This window comes from Astyanax mexicanus, chromosome 19 (genome assembly GCF_023375975.1).
Source record: "Astyanax mexicanus isolate ESR-SI-001 chromosome 19, AstMex3_surface, whole genome shotgun sequence".
NCBI classification, from domain to species: Eukaryota; Metazoa; Chordata; class Actinopteri; order Characiformes; family Acestrorhamphidae; genus Astyanax; species Astyanax mexicanus.
Window position 1 is genome coordinate 4,577,501 of NC_064426.1, and position 20,000 is coordinate 4,597,500.

The 20,000-nt window shown below is 35.2% G+C and overlaps 1 protein-coding gene across 1 annotated transcript in view; it reads right to left on the reverse strand.

The window, feature by feature from the left end:
- Window positions 1-3,085: 3,085 nt before the first annotated feature.
- The window catches only part of nubp1 (nucleotide binding protein 1 (MinD homolog, E. coli)), a 46,697-nt gene continuing 29,782 nt past the window's right edge, over window positions 3,086-20,000 (reverse strand). The window contains exons 8-11 of the mRNA XM_049467802.1: window positions 19,853-19,963; window positions 18,507-18,609; window positions 16,171-16,254; window positions 3,086-4,961 (exon numbers count right to left, since the gene is read on the reverse strand). Of these exons, the coding sequence (XP_049323759.1) occupies window positions 4,909-4,961; window positions 16,171-16,254; window positions 18,507-18,609; window positions 19,853-19,963 (351 nt within the window). The 3' untranslated portion in view covers window positions 3,086-4,908. The remainder of the gene's footprint in view (window positions 4,962-16,170; window positions 16,255-18,506; window positions 18,610-19,852; window positions 19,964-20,000) is intronic.

Sequence of the window (20,000 nt, forward strand, 5' to 3'; positions counted from 1 at the left end):
TCAGAGTACCACAAAACGTAAAGAAAATTTAAAAGAAGGCTAGATAATATTATATCACTATTGTGCATGGGCACATTGACATGATGATTTTAAAATGATATATTGTTTCGTCCTGTGCAACTTAAAGTCGCTGAATAAAGCATTTATTAGAGCTGTTATTTATAAGTCTAATCCCTTTTATATATGTTTATATTTTTTTTAAGACCTTTACTGTAATTAATACGGCAAAACATCCCTTAAAGGTCAGTCAGAAATTAGAAGAAAAAAAAAAACTTGTTTAGAGGAAGTAATGGAAGGTATTACCCTTTAAATCAGACTCGCCAAAAGTCAAAGTCATGTGACAGAAACTTATGTTGTGTCCAGTGATGTCAGTAGTAATAATGCTTTACTCTTTACTCTGATCTAACCACTTTTTTCAGTATTGAGTAATCTAATAAAGTACTATTTCCAATTCAGTAATCAGATTAAAGAGTTACTTTTTTGTCATTTTCCTAAAAAAAATTAAATATACTGAGACAATATGAAGGTTGTATGGGCCAAGTACTAAAACTAACTAAAGCTGTTAGGTATGTTTATTTACGAGTAATTTTATTTTATTATGTGGCTGTTTATATAAGATGTTTTTATTGAATTAGACAATTTTTATTTGTGTAATATTTAGGTTTTATCTAGATAAATACGTTTTTCTTATGTTAGTTCACTGTGTGCTCCTGCAGTCTCAATATAAACGGGTACTGTCTCTTTAAGAGAAGCGCTATTTTTGGGGAAAGCAGTAAATTAGCGAGGCACTAATTCACCGTGGAAGCACATGGTTGGTTTTCTTACCATGGCTAGCTTTTATTTAATAGTTGTACTTGTGGAAGCAGGGAAATAAAGTTTGTTTTCCTTTTTAAAACATCCAGGGTGCTGGGGTCAGGGTGCTGAGTGAATGTGTGCTGGGGGCAGGATTACGAGTGGGGAAAAGCAGGAAGAGAGTTCAGCATCCTCACAGCCTGATGGATGGGGCTGTCTCGCAGTCTGCTGGTCCTCGCCCCTGATGGCAGCAGGCTGAAGAAGCTGTGTAGTGGGTGAGAGGGATCTCCTGCCAGATGGAGGGCTTTCCATGTGAGGCGGGAGTGACATGGCGCGAGTAAAGCATTGCTAGGTTTTGCCTCTACAAAGGTTGTTTATTCACTCTGCGCTGCAACGAAGTGCTACCTAGCTTGAAAAACACAACGTCAAATCAAAGAAATTCTAATTCACGCTGCCTTGCCATGAGCATGCTGGCCAGTGATCAACCTCACTCACAAGATAAGACCTCACAATGTATACAGGAGTGGGTGTTCCCTGAAGCCATCCCCTGAAGATCCCCATCACACTTCATGAACTGTTTACCTACTGCTATCCCAATACTTATGGCATGTCAGTGTATGCAATATATATTTATTAACACATTAGTTTTATAATGTTGTTTTTAAAACAAATGCCTAATAATAGATAATCAAGTTTCATTTTTTTTTTCAATGAATCATCTCCATTCAACAGTCCAGATAATTCAGAAGATGACCTTTTCAGTTTAATTCATTACATCCGTCATCCTTCCTTCTTTCATTTTTAAGAGAAATCTGACGTCAATGATAACTCTTAAAATAAAAAAAATAAAAAAATAGGGAAGCAAGCAGTACATCCAATTCTCAGGAAAAAAGTGCTCCACTCTTACTTCAGCTTTACTAGCGCTGGAAACAGTGGAAGAGAAAATTAATGCATGTGTTTAATTTGGAATAAGTAGCATGTAATTTTTTTTTTTTTTTACACAAATTAATTACCCAGCCCAAAGTACAGATTTTTTTTCTGGAGCAGTTCGATTTTGGTAAAAATATAATCAAGTCTCCATCTGACCCAGATATCAAATATACTCCTTTTTAAACGCACTGAAACACAGAATCTTCTCACTATATTTGCTTTCTGGCTTTGGAGCCAATCAGCTCTGACCAATCAGAGGAGACGATGTGCTCGCGTGGTTTATTGGTTCGCATTTTGGTGCATTTAGGTTTATGCCTGTGTGAAAACAAACCAAACACAAAAAACGCTTCAAATAAACAAACTCATCAACTGATCCAGACCATAGAAACTTCCACTTCCTCTTAAATCCATTCGTTTATTTACTTTGTTTAAATAGCCACTATAAAAACTTGCGTTTTAAGAAGAACAACTGTGATTAATCGTGGTTAATCCCAGAATATTGTTATGATTAATCGGATTAAATTTTTTTATCAATTGACACCACTAGTAAATATTGTACATATGTTCTACAGAGGGACTGTAGAGAGCATCTTGAGCACCTGCATTAGCGTCTGGTTTGGGAACTGTAACATCTCAAATCGCAAGACCCTACAGCGGATATTTTAGCATATCCTCTCTGATGAGTGCCAGTTTCATCATAATTCATGTTCAGGTCGAGGAGGGTAAAAAAGGCCAGGTGGTTTGCTTTTGCTGTTTTTTTTTGCAGCTATAGTTGCACAGCGGCACCAAGTGATTTGTTTGTGGATACGAGAGAGAAGCATGTAGCACTAATGCTAATGCGTAAAAGCAAAAAGACGCAAGAATTACATTCTGAATTTGACCGTTCATATTCATGTCTCATGTCCACAGATTGCATATGTATCTGATTTAGGACCCACATATGAAAGTGACTCAAATCTGATTTGAAAAAACGGATTTGGCACGTTCACACAGCCATGAAAAAATCAGATTTCACTTCACTTCAGACTGGTAATGTGAACGTACCAGTCTGAAGTGCAGCAGCTCGAAAACACCCAACTATCCTAAAATATGACTGTGGAACCTACAGTTAGCTCCTCCCAAAGTTGATGTCAAACAAGTTTGGTTTTCATGATAGGCATGCAAAGAGAAAACCGTCAAAAAAAAAAAAAATGGAGAACAAGAACATCAAGTTTGCCAGAGAACACCTAGACAAAGACTCATGGTTAAATTATTATTGACTTAAGAACCTATCACTCCTATCACTCAAATATGAGGAAATAAATACATGAATAAATAAATAAAACAGTAGATTTATGCTTAAAAATGAGACAAAACAACATGGTAATCTAAATAATTTATTAGTCATTGCATACAAAGTATATAAAACACAAATAAACATAAACAGATCATTCTAACTGCAAACGATATGCAGATGTTCAATAATACACTCATTTTCATTTCAGATTCATCCTGGTCAGTCAATTACATACAAAAAGGTATATTTTGATATATTTTTTTCTTAAAGGCCCAATCAGCAGCTGGCAGTTCAGTTTTAAATATATTATCTATACAGTTCTGACCTTAACATCACTGTATAAACAGAAATATACACTCAAAATATTTACTTAAATATTTAACTTCCCTGCAGATTCTGGATAAGCTAGCTGACTATTTCCTGTCTGAACCTCTAAATAAAGAATGTTTCTAAAAACATATTGATCCAGAAAACTGCTTATATAGAATAGAAAGAACAGATTGGGAAGAAAAGTCTTTAGACTCCTAGACTTTAGTATGAAAACTATATGAAAAAATAGGTGTTAAAACCAGGGATGCACCAAAGTTACATTTTTTGTCTGAAACCGAAACTGAACTAAAGGTAATTTTTGTCAGTTTTTGTACTGTCTTGTGTTTTTAAAAGAGAAAGTAATTAAAAAAAAAAAAAAACAAAAAAAAAAAACTATAATGTAAAAAAATTTACTAAGCACTGAACATTTTTAGACACATTTTACATGGATGACCAAACTGTTTCTTTTTGATTTTATTAAATCACAATCACAATACTTTCAATGCGGTCACAGCAGATTTAGCTGAGATGATAACAGCCGGTTTAAAGCAGGAATGCTAACAGAGCAGGCAGTCGGCCTTGGCTCCACTGAAGCACTTTATCCACAATGCTAACAGTCAGGCTAAGGTTTGTTTGAAACATGCAATGCTAGCTGACATAGATGAGTTAAAGTGGTTTGTTTGTGATGTTTACTGAGCTGGATTATTTGCTGATAGGGACAGATTGTAGTCTTTAGACTGTGTGAGCTCAGTCTTCACACAGTCCTGTGATTACAATGAGTGGAGAAATGTATTGAAATTTATTTTTGAGAGCTGCAGAGCTGCAAAAGGACCCTTCCAGACCTGAATTATGTTTCACTGATGAGAGTTACAGAAAGTACAGAAAGATCACAATGTATTATTTTATAATAAGATTAGTAATTAATTTAATACATTAATTCCAGATTATTACAGCTTTTGTAGAGTAAGCTTTGGCTTAAATAAATAAATACAAGATAACACTGTAACTATTCTTTATAATAACTATATGTACTTTAAAGTTTTGGGTTTTTTTTGTTGCCAGGGAATAATAAACAAAAATATAAATATACATGATGTCCATTGGTATGTTATGGACGCAGGGTCTGAAGGGGTTAACAAAGTAAAATGTTTAATTACTGTTTAGTATAACTTAAGTATAAATAAAAAGTGCTTCTTTTTTGGTCATTTTACCCAAATATTTTCTTTGCCAAATATTCGGTGCATCCCTAGTCAAAACAATTAGCATGAAGCAGGAATCAAAAAGTCCAACAACTGGCAGAGTGGGTAGGACAGTGTATATTTGAGTTTATTACATACTGTATATAGTGCATTTCATTATTGTGGACAGAAACTTCATATGGAAAAAAAAGTCCACAGTTATATTAATAATAGTAGTAATTGTGGATCAGTTTTACTGGTAGACTCATCATAAAGGACTCTCGGGGGGTTTAAATGAAACTGAGTGAAGGAAGTGACCTTTATTTGATTCAATAATCATTTCCATTGTAGCTCAGAGACAATACTTCGCCCTCTACTGCCCACGCAGTCCATCATACCGCTCCACCTGACGAACCTGCAGATCTAGTGGGAGTTTGGAGCTGGTGTTGCGTTGGAAGAGCAGTAATCTTTTATACCTGTGAAAAAAAACAAAGAGCAAGATAAAAAAAAAGAAAAAAGAGCTGGAATTATATTCTGTATATTATTATGTATCATTGTATCTGGAATTGTATTTGTTTATTCTTTAACAGGAAGATACAGCAATATGTTTCTGTTCTTGCTTTGTTGGTAGGACTCACTGGGTGATGTATGGGTTTAGATGCAGGGCAAAAGGGGGAGAGCTGATTGGCTGAGCTGCAGCAGCAGCAGCAGCAGTGTTGAGCCTCTGATAGCGGTGAGACGCAGATGGTTGGACGTTGTCCGCAAGGGGGCGGTTTAATTGATTGATTAACTGATTGATTGATTTGCATATTGTGATGTGTCTGCGTACCAAAGTACACGAACACATCAACCTCAACTATAGCACAGCTGAACCTGTGAGGGCGCTGCAGAGGCAAAAATTACCACAATAAAAGCGTTTTTTTAAATGTTAGAAAATGTTTCTAAAAAAATTAAGCAGGTCTGTATGTTTTATTACGTCTAAGGAAGACATTTCAGCTATTAATGAAAAAAAAAAAAATATATATATATATATATATATATATATATATATATATATATATATATATATATATATATAGCTAGGACTCATCCTTATTTGACTCTTGATTCATTAGAAACTGTATTTTATTTTCTAATTTTATTGAAAAATGTCCCCATTTTCTTCCCAATTTACACGGTCAATTACCCAATCCACTTATCACTAGTGATGCCCCAGCAACAGGAGGGTGAAGTCTAGCACACGCCTCCGACGTTCTCTGACACATTTGAAGTCAGACTCCGCCTCTTTTTGAACTGCTGCTGATGCAGCATTGCTGAGTAGCATCACAGCGCACTCGGAGGAAAGCGCAGCGACTCGGTTCTGATACATCAGCTCACAGATGCCTCGTGCTGATCGACATCACCCTAGGAGTGTTGAGGGAAAAGAGCACCATCTACTGTACCCACCCAGAGAGAGTAAGGTCAACTGTGCTCTCTCAGGGCTCCGGCAGCTGATGGCAATCTCCTGATCATAGTGACAGCGCTTAGCGCCCACTGGAACTGTGCTTATATAACCAAAGACTTACCTAGAACTCAAATTTAAATCACAATTAAATCACCAGAGACTTTTTGCTTAATGACTAATGACCAAACACCCATCTAGAACTCGTTTGTTAAAAAAAAAAAAAAAAAACAGGAGACTTTACAAGGACATATTTATGACTTCCAGTTAAACACCAGTCTGAATACAAAAGGAAATCAAGCAGTGGAGCAGATCGAGAAGCAAGAAGAATGAGATGATGTCATGGACAACATAAGGTCTGCCAAATATAGACCCCAAGTAGATCTTGTAGGACTGTTTTTGGAAATGTGTGTAGAAAAAACCCTACAGGATGTGTGTAAGCGGCAGGGGACGTGTGGGAGGCTCAGCTGTGGATAAATCCCCTGCTCTTTAAATTCACTAAAACAAAACTGGGTCTAGTATTTTAGATTGTTACATGTTACATTAAAGGAAAGAGTTAAATTCTAACGATGCATGCTGCCTGCATGCTTCCTTATCTCATTACTTCTGTTTTTCTGTAAAAAAAAAGAAAATCTCACTTCTGCTGCCTTCTTCTCCATCCTCTACACTGTCTGTCTGTGCATTTTATTTAAAAAATACAGAATTCAATTATTTACAAACCCCGTCTGAAAATAAAAGTCATTATTTTAAGAAAAAAAAGACAATAACTTGAGAAATTATTTTCATAGTTAGAAATAATTTGAGGTAATTTGAGAAACAAAGCTAATACCACGAGATATTTCTTGAGAAAAGTCAAGTCATTATATTAAGACACTAATTTACATTTGAGGAAACCATGCACTATATTGAGAAACCAAGTAATTATTTAGAAATTCTAAATTAGTAACCTGAAAAAAAGTACTCTGAGATACTAACTGAGCCGTTTTAAACCAAGTCATTATTTTGAGACATTTAGTCAGTCAGTTGAGAACCTATACCAGGACTGTGAGACACCAATTAAACCATCTGAGAAATTGTCATTATTTTGAGATACTAAGTCAATAACTTGAGAAATCATTTCTATAGTTAGAGATACGGAGTCATTTGAGAAACAATGTAATTACTTATATATTGATTTCCTTAGTCAGTTGAAAAGTCAAGTCATTACATTAAGACATTAATTCACATCGCACTATATTGAGTCAAAATTTGAGAAACCAAGTAATTATTTTTAGATATTTAGTCCATCAGTTGAGAACCTATACCAGGACTGAGATACCAATTAAGTAATCTGAGAAATTGTCTTTTTTTTATATCAATACTTTGAGATACTTAGTAATATGAAAAACAAAGCCAATATTTGAGATATTAAATCACTTTAGGCGTGATGTTATTCTTTTAAAACAGTCACAAATTTGCTATACTAATTGAGCCATGTGAGAAACCAAGTGATCATTTTTAAGAAAGCAAGCAAAAACATTTAAAACACTAATTTTTACATGTGGTCAAAAACTTTAAGGTACTAAATCAATCAAATTCATTATTATAACTGAATCTGAGCACACAGTAAAGCTCTGGACAGTTCAGAATTCATCCTGACACTTTTATCAACAGATATATAATCTATACATTCCAGTAAGGCAGTTCTATTAGCATCCCTCCACCATGTTTGACAGATGATGATGATGCTGCTTTGGATCATGAATTCGTCTTATTTACAATTAATATTAATATTATAAAGGGTACCACTTTAAAATAAGACTACCTTTATAAAGGGTTTATAAATGGTTTACAATTAGTTTATTAATGGTTACTAATTAGGTTGTAAATGCCTTAAAAATCATTAATGATCAGTTATAACACATACGTAGAAAGGGCAACAATGACCTGTTGTTTGCCAAATAGTGAACCCACAGCCATCTATATTGTTGTCCTTTCTACGTATGTGTGTTATAACTGATTATTAATGATTTTTAAGGCATTTACAACCTAATTAGTAACCATTAATAAAATCTTATTGTAAACCATTTATAAACCCTTTATAAAGGTAGTCTTATTTTAAAGTGGTAGCTTATAAAGTCTTTATTTAAAATACAAAGTCAGGAGTAAACTAGTCCAATACGTTTTTGTATAAATTGAAAAAAGTCATTAAAAACAGTAAAGTAAATTTGAGACATTAAAGATTAAATTTAGAGAAGACAATAGTTAAAGCCATTATTTCATAAAAGTAAGCCATGATTTTTAAATGTATTTGGAATACAGAAGCTTTTATACTTATTATTCACTGTAAAAATCATAAAAAATACAAAGGTTATACACAGAAACTCTGTGCCACCAGATTAACCATCATTTTTTAACAACACTGTTGTGTCAAAAAGACCTGCGTGATTTTCCACCGGCTGATGATCTTTTTATATCACTTTTTAAAATATCAGGTCTTAAAAAAAAAGGCAGAACATCTCTAATTGTAATAGGTAATGTATTGTTTGTTGGTTCGTGTTGGTTTGTTCCCTGTTCCTCTTCACAGCTCATGATTAAATACCATATACGGAGATGGCATCTAAAACATTGAACCCATATCTAATAGGGAAAGAAAAGAGAAAGAAGAAGCAATACGACCTGAATTGGAGAAACTGCGGCTTTTTGGATTTGGTTTGGGACTTTGCATGTATTCCACACCCCACCAGAAATCTCATGACTACACCAAACCAGAATTTCTTTACTAAACACACTACTAAACATTTGCTGATTGGGTTTGTTTTTGTCCTAGTCATCTATAGCCTATATACAGTGGTATGAAAATGTTTGGGCACTTCTGATCATTTTTCAGGATTTTCCTTTATGATTCATTTGTTGTTCAGATCAGCAATTTCAGTTAAATATATCATATAGCAGATGATGACAAAGATATTTGAGAAGTGAAATAAAGTTTATAGGATTAACAGGAAGTGTGCAATCATTCTTTAAACAGAATTAAAGGCAGGTGCATACATTTCGGCAATGCAACAGTAAAATTGCATTAATATTTAGCTATTTTGCATGCTTCCTTGGTGAAAGTATTTTGGACCATTCTTCTTTACTAATTAATCATCTCCTGTTCAGTCAGCATGCTTTAATAAATAACTCAACACATTTTAGATTCATCAGTCCACAGCATCTTAGTCCAAAATGAAGCTGGCTTGTTCAAATGTGCTTTAGCTTTAGCATACCTGAAGCAACTCTGTTTGTGGCGTGTGCACCAAAAAGAAAGGCTTATTCTGCATTAATTACTCTCCCAAACAGCCTATTCTTGTGCAAAGTGCACTGAATAGTAAATAGTGAACGGTGCACAGTGACACTATTATCTGCAGCATCTTAAGATGATGATGTAGATCTCTGGAGCTCTGGAGGTTGATTATGTTGACTATGACTGTTCTCACCATCCTTCTCCTCTGATTATCTGAGATTTTTCTTGTTCTGCAACTTAAGGCTTTAACTAGATCTGTGTCTGTGGTTCTTTTATTTCCTCACTCTCTTCCTCACAGTGGAAACTGACAGCTAAAATCAGACAGATTGACAGATTTGAGCTTTTTATATCCTTCCTCTAAACCAGGATGTTGAACAATCTTTGTTTAGAGGTAATTTGAGAGTTTTGTATTGAGGCTCCCTTGTTGCCGATCTTCAGAGATAATAGAAAGAGGAGAAAAACTTGCAATTATCCACCTTAACCCTTTCTCATAATTAGATTCACCTGTGAATGTAGGTCAAGGCTCAATGAGGAGCTTACCAATAATTAGTGTTAAATGTATATCAAATCAAGAAAACGACAAGGGTGCCCAAATTTATGCACCTGCCTAATTTAGTTTAAAGAATTATTGCACACTTTCTGTAAATCCTATAAACTTTATTTCACTTATATTCACATATCACTGCGTTCATCTGCTATATGATATATTTAACTGAAATTATTACCAATGATTTATAAAGACAAATCATGAAAATTATCAGGGGTGCCCAAACTTTTTCATACCACTGTGCAATACATAATACAGAGGTTATAATTCAATATACAGAACAGCTTCAGACGTCTAGGAGTCCATGCCTCAATGGGTTGACACAATAACAGTTTTATGTAAACGATATGTTGTCCCAGAAATTACTGCGATAAACGATATTGTTTGCATTTTAAGTCCATTAAATGATACTAATATAATAATAACATATCATAACAGAGGAATTACAATTATTTTAAAGACAGTAAACTTACACATATATACCATATACACCATGACGTGCAACCCCGGTCTGTCCCAGCTGGCCCACATTGGACCGGCATAAAAGACCTTGCCTCATTTTGTAAGTGCACACAAAATGGCTGATATCATGATCATTAAAAGGAAGGACCTATGAAATATTAGGCAAGTGGTGCTAATGCTGTGGCATATAATCAATGTATTCCAACAAAAATCAAGTGTTTGAATGGAGAAAATCTGGTGGAAACTGCAGGAAGTTCCTGATAATAAGAGGTAGTTGATGCACACAGTTAAATGTTACGTTGTTAATGGTGATATGAGAAGTAGATCATCTGATACAAGGTCTATATTTCCACTGCTCTTCTAATATTTACACACTAAGGAAACTCCCTGATAACTAACCTGATATAAAAAAAAAGTTCTGACTGACTGAATCACTGGGGTAGAGGTTGATTTAACATGTGGGTTGAAAATTCCAGTTTTTAATGAAACAAGCACATTAACTTTGCCTTGTATTTAATTGAAGACAGCACAACATATACGGTACTATCCCAGTATGGTGCTCATGACAACGATGATATCACAATACTGTGATTCTGCAATACTTAATATTGCAAGACATTTCTTTAAGTAAACACCAGGAATTCTGGATTTTTTTTGTGTCAGTTTCACATAAATTGACAACCAATATTCTTTACCACAGGTTTACCCTATTCATTCACTTCCAGCAATGGAAGTCTAATTGGAGGGGAGTCTTAGGGAGCTTAGAGAGCCTTCCAATAAAATATCCATATTTGATGCAGCCTATCAATACAATATATTGCAATAAAGGGTGGGCGATATGGCCCTAAAATAATATCACAATATTTTAATGGTATTTTCGTAATAACATTAGTTACTCTTGGCGAAATTGACAAAACACTGAATAAAAAAATAAAAAAAATCCAAAATACACTGCTACACTAATAAGTAGTGTATTGCAGTACTACAGTGAGAGCTATTATTCACAAATGGAGAAAACATGGAACACTGGTGAACCTTCCCAGGAGTGACCGGCCAACCTAAAGAAATTACTCCAAAAGGGCATGAAGAACTCATCCAGGAGGTCACAAAAGAACCCAGAACAATATTTAAAGAACTGCAGGTCTCACTTAAGGCCTCAGTTAAAGTCAGTGTTAATGATTCAAAATATATATAATAATGAGTTCCAAGATAAAAAAAACACTGTTGACCAAAAACAACACAACCACCCGCCTCACATTTACCAAATTTTAACAAACGTCTCGATGATCTCCAGGATTTTGGGTAAATTTTATTTGGACTGTCGTGAAAAAAGTGGAACTTTTTGGAAGGTGCGTGTCTCATTACATCTGGCGTAAAACTAACATATAATACCAGAAAAAAGAACATCATACTGAACGTAAAACATGGTGGTGGTAGTGTGATGCAAAACTTGCTGTAATAGATTCTGAATACAATCCTGAAGAAACAATATCCGTCCATCAGTTTGTGACCTTAAGCTCAGGCGTAATTGGGTTCTGCAGCAGGACAATGACCCAAAGCACACAAATCAGTATGACAAAAAAAAAAAGCTAAAACAAAAGAAATATGTAGAAGCCACTGCCACTGTATATTCTTTAATGATAAAGCTTTTTGACCACATCAGGATGACAATTACATGTACAACCTCCCCACCTCCCTGTCTGCAATCAAATAAAAAGTAAATAAGTACAAAGTAAATGCGCTAAACAATTGTTTCATTCATTTTTTATGCTAAACGTTTTTTTTATTTCTAATTTGGGGTTGTAATTATTTTCTCTTTTTTAACTGCCATGTGGTTTTCAGGCTTAAACTGTAGGTAAGTACCTATAATGCAATGTATCAGAAGACAGCATGGGCAATCCCCCGCCTCCGGAGACCACCACAGCCAGCTTTCCAAACCTCCCTGCTCTCTAACAGAACAGTCATTTCATTCATTTTTACACAGCCCAAGTCTGAATACTGCACACATTCAGGATCAGATACACCCACACAGAAATGCCCAGAGGTTCAAGTCACAAGTCACTGTTTACTATAATGAATATATATAGATTTTTTTTAGTTACGCTGTTGAGTTAAGTTGGTTAAGTGGGATTTTTTTATTTTTTTCAAGTTAAAAGCTTCTATTCCAGTAACTTTTCTGGCCTACAAGGGGTGTAAGATCAACCCACTGCTCTTGTCACATGGTTCGTACTTTGGTAAGTACCTCATAAATCACATGGCGGCTTCGGATAACCTTGAATATTTTACTCACATTGCAGAACAAACCAGATTTCTTTAAAAAAAAGGCACACTTTCAGCCATTAAATCAGATTAGCATTCATAAGGTAGTAATAATCATTACTACTGACATTTATAAAGCCTTTATAAACACCTATTAAAGCTGTTTCTGTTAATAATATACCCTTAATAGCAGTACTAGCAGTAAAACATGTATGATGAAGTGTTGCTTAAGGCAACAGCTAGTGAGTGCATCTCAAATAATTAGAATATCATTGAAAAATGACTTTATTCCAGTAATTCAGTTCAAAATGTGATACTCATACATTATATAGATGTATTACACACACAGTGATCTATGTTATGTATTTTATTATTAATGATTATGGCTGACAGCAAATAAAAACCCAAAAATCAGTGTATTATATAAGACCAATTGGTACTTTTGGCAGTACTGTGGGCAGTGTGCCAAGTCCTGCTGGAAAATGAAATCTGCATCTCTATAAAAGTTGTCAGCAGCAGAGGGAAGCATGAAGTGCTGTAAGATTTTGTGGGAAAACAAAACTGCACTGACTTTAGACTTGATAATAAAACACAGTGGATCAACACCAGCAGATGACATGTCTCTCCTCTAAACCATCACTGATCATCAGTAAATTTTACATTTCATTTATAAATCAAGAGACCAAAGTCTGGAGGAAGAGTGGAGAGACACACAGTCCAAACTGCTTGAGGTCTAGTGTGAAGTTTCCACCAATCAGTGATGGTTTAGAGGTGAGACATGTCTGTCATCTGCTGGTGTTGATCCACTGTGTTTTATTATCAAGTCTAAAGTCAGTGCAGTTTTGTTTTCCCACAAAATCTTACAGCACTTCATGCTTCTTCCCTCTACTACTGACAACTTTTATAGAGATGCGGATTTCATTTTCCAGCAGGACTTGGCACACTGCCCACAGTACTGCCAAAAGTACCAATTGATCTTATATAATATTTTTACTTTTTTATTGGCTGTAAGCAAATAATCATCAACAATAAAAGAAATAAACGCTTAAAATAGATCACTCTGTGTGTAATACACCTATATAATATATATGAATTTCACATTTTAAACTGAATTACTGAAATAAAGTAACCTTGTTTTTTATGATATTCTATTTTTTTGAGATGCACAAGTATATAGTTGTTGTATCTTTATGAATGCATGGCCACTGCATACCCAGAACACCCTGCAAGACCCGAGTGATGTCTTGGTCCTACAGTTGTCTAGCCATCACAGATTGGTTCTTGTCAGTGTCTCAGATTCTTATTATGGCCCATTTTTCTTGCTTTAACACGTCAAGATTAAGAACACTGAAGAAGACTGTTTAGTCAGCGCAAAATCATATATCCCACGTCTTGACAAGTGTTTTTAGACCCTGATTACCAAATGTTATTCATTTCACCTGTGGTTTTATAGTGGTATCGTGTATTTTTCTATCTTGGTACCCTCACTAGCTTATGTCTGGTTGCATCAGAGCCTAAGCGTTTACTGTATAGGCCAAGGAAATACATAACTACCAATTTAATAATCTTATAAATAGCTGGCAAAGGAACAGGCGGAACAAAGCCAGCGACATACCTTTTGGTAAACGCATCGGGAGTTCCTGGTAAGACCACACCCAAAACCACAGTGAAGAACAGGCATCTAAAATTACCGGTTACAGTTAAAACCGGTTTTGCCATTCAAAAAGCAAATGTACAACAAAGCTCATTTTACCTCGCACCACTTTACCTAATACCAATGTAACACCATATATATCATTACACTAAAGCTTTGTATCTAAAAAAATAAAACCTTACAAGTAAAGGAAAAGCCTTATTATCTGAGATGCACTAAAATTTAAATGTTCGGTCCAAACACATTTTTTTTGCAGTTTTTACCTCAACAGTGCACTATTAGTCTTAAATTGACCTAAACAGTGCAATTTTAGTCTTAAATTTACCTCAAAGTGTATATTTAGTCTTAATTGTACCTTAACAGTGCAATTGAAGTCATACGTTTACCTCAACTGTGCTATTTTAATTGTGCAATTTCAGTCATAAGTTTACCTCAGCTGGGCTATTTTAGCCTTAAATATACCACAACAGTGCACTTTTAGTGGTAAATTACTTCTTAAACAGTGCACTTTTAGTCTTAAATGTACCTTAACAGTGCAATTTTAGCCAAACATTTATGTCAACTGTGCTATTTTAGTCTTAGATTTAGCTCAACAGTGCACTTTTAGTCTTAAATTACTTCATCAGTGCACTTTTAGTCTTACATTTACCTTGCAATTTTAAATGTCAACATTCATTAACATCGACTTTCATTAAAAGCTAAGGAGCTGTTTTGCATCTTCTATTTTGATGGAAATACAAGGTTTTCTTGGAAATACAAGGTTTTTGCATTTGCATGATCCTTTCTCCAAATGATAAATGCAGGTGTCTGGTTTCAATGCAACATTAAAGCACATCCTCCTTTTGTCCTGGTTATGAATATGCTCCACATTGAGCTCTAAGGCATATAATAGTCTTTTTTTAGGGTCAGCTAAACTTTCTGTTTCACTTTTAAATACAAAGATGCTGAAGAATGAAAGGTTATTTAAGGTTGACTGTTTATTATATGGACCATATTTGTTTTTCTTGTATTAGTATTCTATTATAGTATTAGTATTGTATTAGTAAGTTCTAGTACAGTTCTAGTACATGTAAACGTTGTCTGCACTCATGGTCAAATCCTTTAGATTTTCTGAATTTAAAAAAGGGAAAAAGTTTGCACTGCTGGAGTAAATTTACAACTTAAATTGCAATGCTGAGGTAAATTTATGCCAAAAATCGCACTGCTTCAAACCTTCAAACTTGATTCACATTTCAGATCAAACTGCAGAACAGTGCAGTTCCCTTGGCCTATCCTCAACTACCAGCAAGTAATCCAGCTCTGAAAAAAAGTTCTAAACCTTTCCAGTTGTAGTAAAGTTTTTTAAAAGTTTTATTTACATTTAAATATCCACAATAAAAACTTGCTTCTTAAAGCTCCACTAGGTAGGATTGAGATTTTGTGCTTGTGGGCTCCCCCTACAGTTGTAGAGTGTAATAAATGTTTCAGGCCGATTAGTTTTTCTTTCTCGTTTTCTGGCTTTCACAGACATATTCGGTCTCTTTCCAGCTTCTGCCAGAGTGTCTGTATGTTAGTTTGTAAAGAATGAGCCAGTAGTCCTTGTAGAACTGTTAGAACTAAAGGTCGGAAAGCAGGTCGCAGTTCTCGCAAGCGTTGGTCATGAGCGTTTGAGCTCAGAGGAGCTCCGGCACAGACAAGAGAGCACCGCTATTCCTCCTATTACACCTCAATGCAGCGCTGCAGTGAGCTCAAGCTGTAATTTCAACTTTTTAAAATGATCAAAAATCAAGGAAATCCTACCTAGTGGGGCTTTAAGGAGAAATGTGATTAAATCACAGTTAATCACAGATTATTGTTATGAATAATCAGATTAAATTTAAATGCATTTTTTTTTATCTGGCTCAAACATTTTCAGTGACATCACGCTGCATGCTCTGATGCAACACACACACTGTCACACACACACACACACACACACACTCTCACCCAGAGGTGACCTGACCTGGAATGACCTGTGTGAAAGTGAGTAAAGTGAGGAAGTGCATGTATGTGATATATACGTTAGAGAACGGGCTTACTCTGCACTATGGTCTGATACGCCGCAGCCGCGGGAGAGTCTGGGACTTCATTCAGGAACGACTTTCCCTCATCACAGCTTCTCCCTTTAAAAAACACACAACAAAACACACACACACACACACACAAGTTACAGAATGCGGAACCTGACGAAAACAGAGAAGTAAAAAAAAACTGCTGCCAACACTCTCCATTCCTCTCACATTCCAAGTAATCTGAGAAGACATCAGAGAGTCACGCCTGCCTTTAAAATACCTTTTATCTTTTTATTTATGCAATTATTCTTTTCCTCTTCACACTGTGGTCACCTGGCTCAAGCTCAGCGAACAAGGAAGAGTTCTCACACAAAAACAGCCCGGGGAAAAACACCCCTTAAATGCCAATGATTTCACATGCAAATTAAAGCAGGACTGACAGTGAGAGAGGTCACTGTGTGGACAGTGTTTGGCCCACAGAAAGATCTTGGACTGTTACCAAATTATACAATGCAAAATAGAGGTGGGTGATATGGCCCTAAAAATATATCACGATATTTCATGGTATTTTTTAGCGATAACGATACTCTTGGCGATTTGATGAAACTCTTTTTAAAAAACAATTTCAGAAATACACTATACACTGCAAGAAAATAAAAAATATATATTTTATTATTACATACAATATAATACTGCACACCCCTAAGTGAGAGATTAAAAAAGGCAAGAATTTTATCCGATTTGTAACAGAAGTCAATGAGATCCAGAATGTCACGATACTAATAATAATAATGCACTCCATATATCCCCATATATCCAGGATTAAAGTAAAATAAAGGATACTGGACAGATATAGTCTGTCTCTAGTAGATATATAATAGGAAATGGGATGGGTGATACAGCACAATATATTTCAGGGTATAATATCGTTCCCGATATTTAAACATTTTGACGATATTATCGTGTACGATACGATATGGCACACCCCTAATTCAAAAGCATTTTAAAGCATCTACTGTGGTGTGATAAAAAAGTACTTGCCCTGTAAAGATTTCTCTTCTTCTTTTTTAATCATATTTGATAACTGATAATAAATGATAATTTAATTTATTAAGAGTAAAAATCTATTCAAACTAATCTAGCCCTGTGTAAAAAAGTATTTAATTCTTAAATCTAACAACTTGGTTGTGTCATTCTTGGCAGCAACAACTGCAATCAAGCTTTCCCAATAACTGGAAATGAATCTACTCTATTTTTACAGAATTCTTAAAATTCAGACACACTGGAGGGTTTTCGAGCATTAAACGCCTGTTTAATATCATCCACAGAATCTCAATCAGATTTTGACTAATGATTTTGACAGATTTTTATTTTATTTTATTTTATTTTTGGGGCCATTCAGAGGTGGACCTTTCGGTGTATTCCGGGTCATTGTCCTGCTGCAGAACCCAAGTATACCTGATCTTAACAAAAGAAAACAACAGAAATCTGTAAGGGGCAAACACTTTTTAACAGTGCATTGCAGTGTTGATCCACAATTGTTAGACCTGGTCTTTAGTTTAAGCCATAAAAGTGAAAGCTTGGTTTCTGCTGGCCCTCTATGGGATTTAAGATACTAGAAAATCTTTACTAGTTTTGCCAAATTAAGCCCAGATATTTCAAGCTTTAAGAAGAGAGGACACTGCACGTGTGTTTTAAGTATGTGAAAATCATTAAACCCATTGGACTTTCAATGGAAGTCAATGTAAATGTATTTTATAAATAACTATGATTGGAAAACAACTGCCAGATTCACAATATGTACCAGTCAAACGTTTAATGTTTATACAAGAAAAGAATTCTGTAGTTCTTCATTATTGTAAAATGTTCTGCATTGTAGATTAATAATGTATTCCATCCAAACAATGGAGAAAAACACATGGAATTATTTAGTAAACAAAAAGTGTTAAAGACAACTGCTTAGATCACAGTTTTGCACTTCTCTGCTGGATTTTCTCAGTCAGCTTCATGAGGTAGAATCGTCTGGAATTCAGGCTTTCAGTTAACAGCTGTGCTGCTGAACTCATCAAGAGTTAATTACTTGCCTCTTAATAAAGTGTTTAAGAGCATCCGTTGTAAAGTAGTGAAGAGGTAGAGTTACAGTAATCAGTAATCCAGATTATGAGAAGCAAGAACTACTCATGGTCAGTAATTTTGAGAATCCTACATTTTTCACTCATTAAACTGGACATTAAATCTGATTGGCTGATTTTCCTGTGACATTCTAATCACTATAGAGATCAATATGACACGCTTGGTCTTTAGTTCTGCTCATGAAGTCCTAAACCAATGAGATACGTCACTCCTCAAAAGACTCAGCGTACCTATCCGCGGATCCAGAGGCACTTTGCCGAGCAGGGTCAGCCCGAGCTCCTCACACATCCTCTGGGCTCCTCCGGTGGTTGGAGGAAAGATCTGGGAGGTATTCTGTCAGACAGGAGAGAGCAGATGGTGTTAATAAAAAAAACGGGTGAAGAGTGCTGATATACAGGTTTATATTCCAGGAAATGTTGCTATCTGGCAACTGATTAAATCTTGACTTTCCTTGTAGATAACATTGAGTGTCTAACATGCATTGTTCATGCTTTTTCTGAAATTAAGTGTATTAAAAGTGTTTATCTTGCTTTTGTTGGTAAAATTTAAATATCCAGATGTTGTTTAAACGTGGACTATACTGATATTTAGTGATTAAATATGTAATCTGTTGTGTTTGGGCACTTTTGGAGACACCCATCTCCCATTGCCCTTCCGTCCCCAGCCATTTGTGTAATGCGGTACTGTTACAAATGAATGATTAATCGACTAATAAAATTTGTAGTCAACAAAATTAAATAATTGTTGATTATATAGACTAATCGTTGTAGCCCTAGTGCACTCTCACCTGGAGGACTGTATTGGAGGACAGAGTGCCAATCCATGTCTGGGCATACAGTCAAAAAAGTAAAAAAAAAAAAAACAAAAAAAAAAACAAAAAAAAAAACTCCCAAATAAAAAAAAAAAAATCAAAAATTGAAGAGGATCGGACAGCACTCGTATAATACTCAATATATTTATTAGACTCACAGATAAAACACGAACGTTTCTGCCCTTCTGCCTTTTTAAGCGTCTAATAAATATATAAAATATATAATAAATATATTTTTAAGCATCTCATAAATATATAAAATATATAATAAATATATTTTTAAGAGTCTAATAAATATATAAATAAATATATTAAATATTATAAGTGCTGTCCGATCCTCTTCAATTTTTGGGCATACAGTCACAAAAAACAGTGCAATTTTTTTTTTTTTTTGGGTATCCAATTTATCTGGACAATTTAGAATATCCAAATTACTTGATCTTCATGTTTTTTTGGACTGTGGGAGAAAACCAGAGACCCCAGAGGAAACCCATGCAGACACAGGGAGAACGGTCTGAATGAATGGTCTGAATCCTGGTCATGCAGCTTGCCATCAGCTGCCACAGCCCTAACAGAGCGCAATTGACCTTGCTCTCTCTCTGTGGGTGAGTAGATAGTTCCCAGCTTTTTCCAGAAGGTTGTGAAATACGATTGGCCGAGCCAAACCAGAAGGCGTAGTAAAATTCCCGAGTGTGTGTATCAGTGTGTTTTTTCTGGCAGGGCTGTTATAGATTATTAAAATCTGTAGTCAGTATAGAGACTTGCCTTGCATTTGGGACACACAAAAGCGCTCATGTTCTCCACCACGCCGATCACCGGCAGCTGAACCTTCTGGCAGAATCGGATCTCTTTCCTCACGTCCTGCAGAGACACTTCCTGTAGAAAAAAAAATATGAATGAGAAAATGACATCA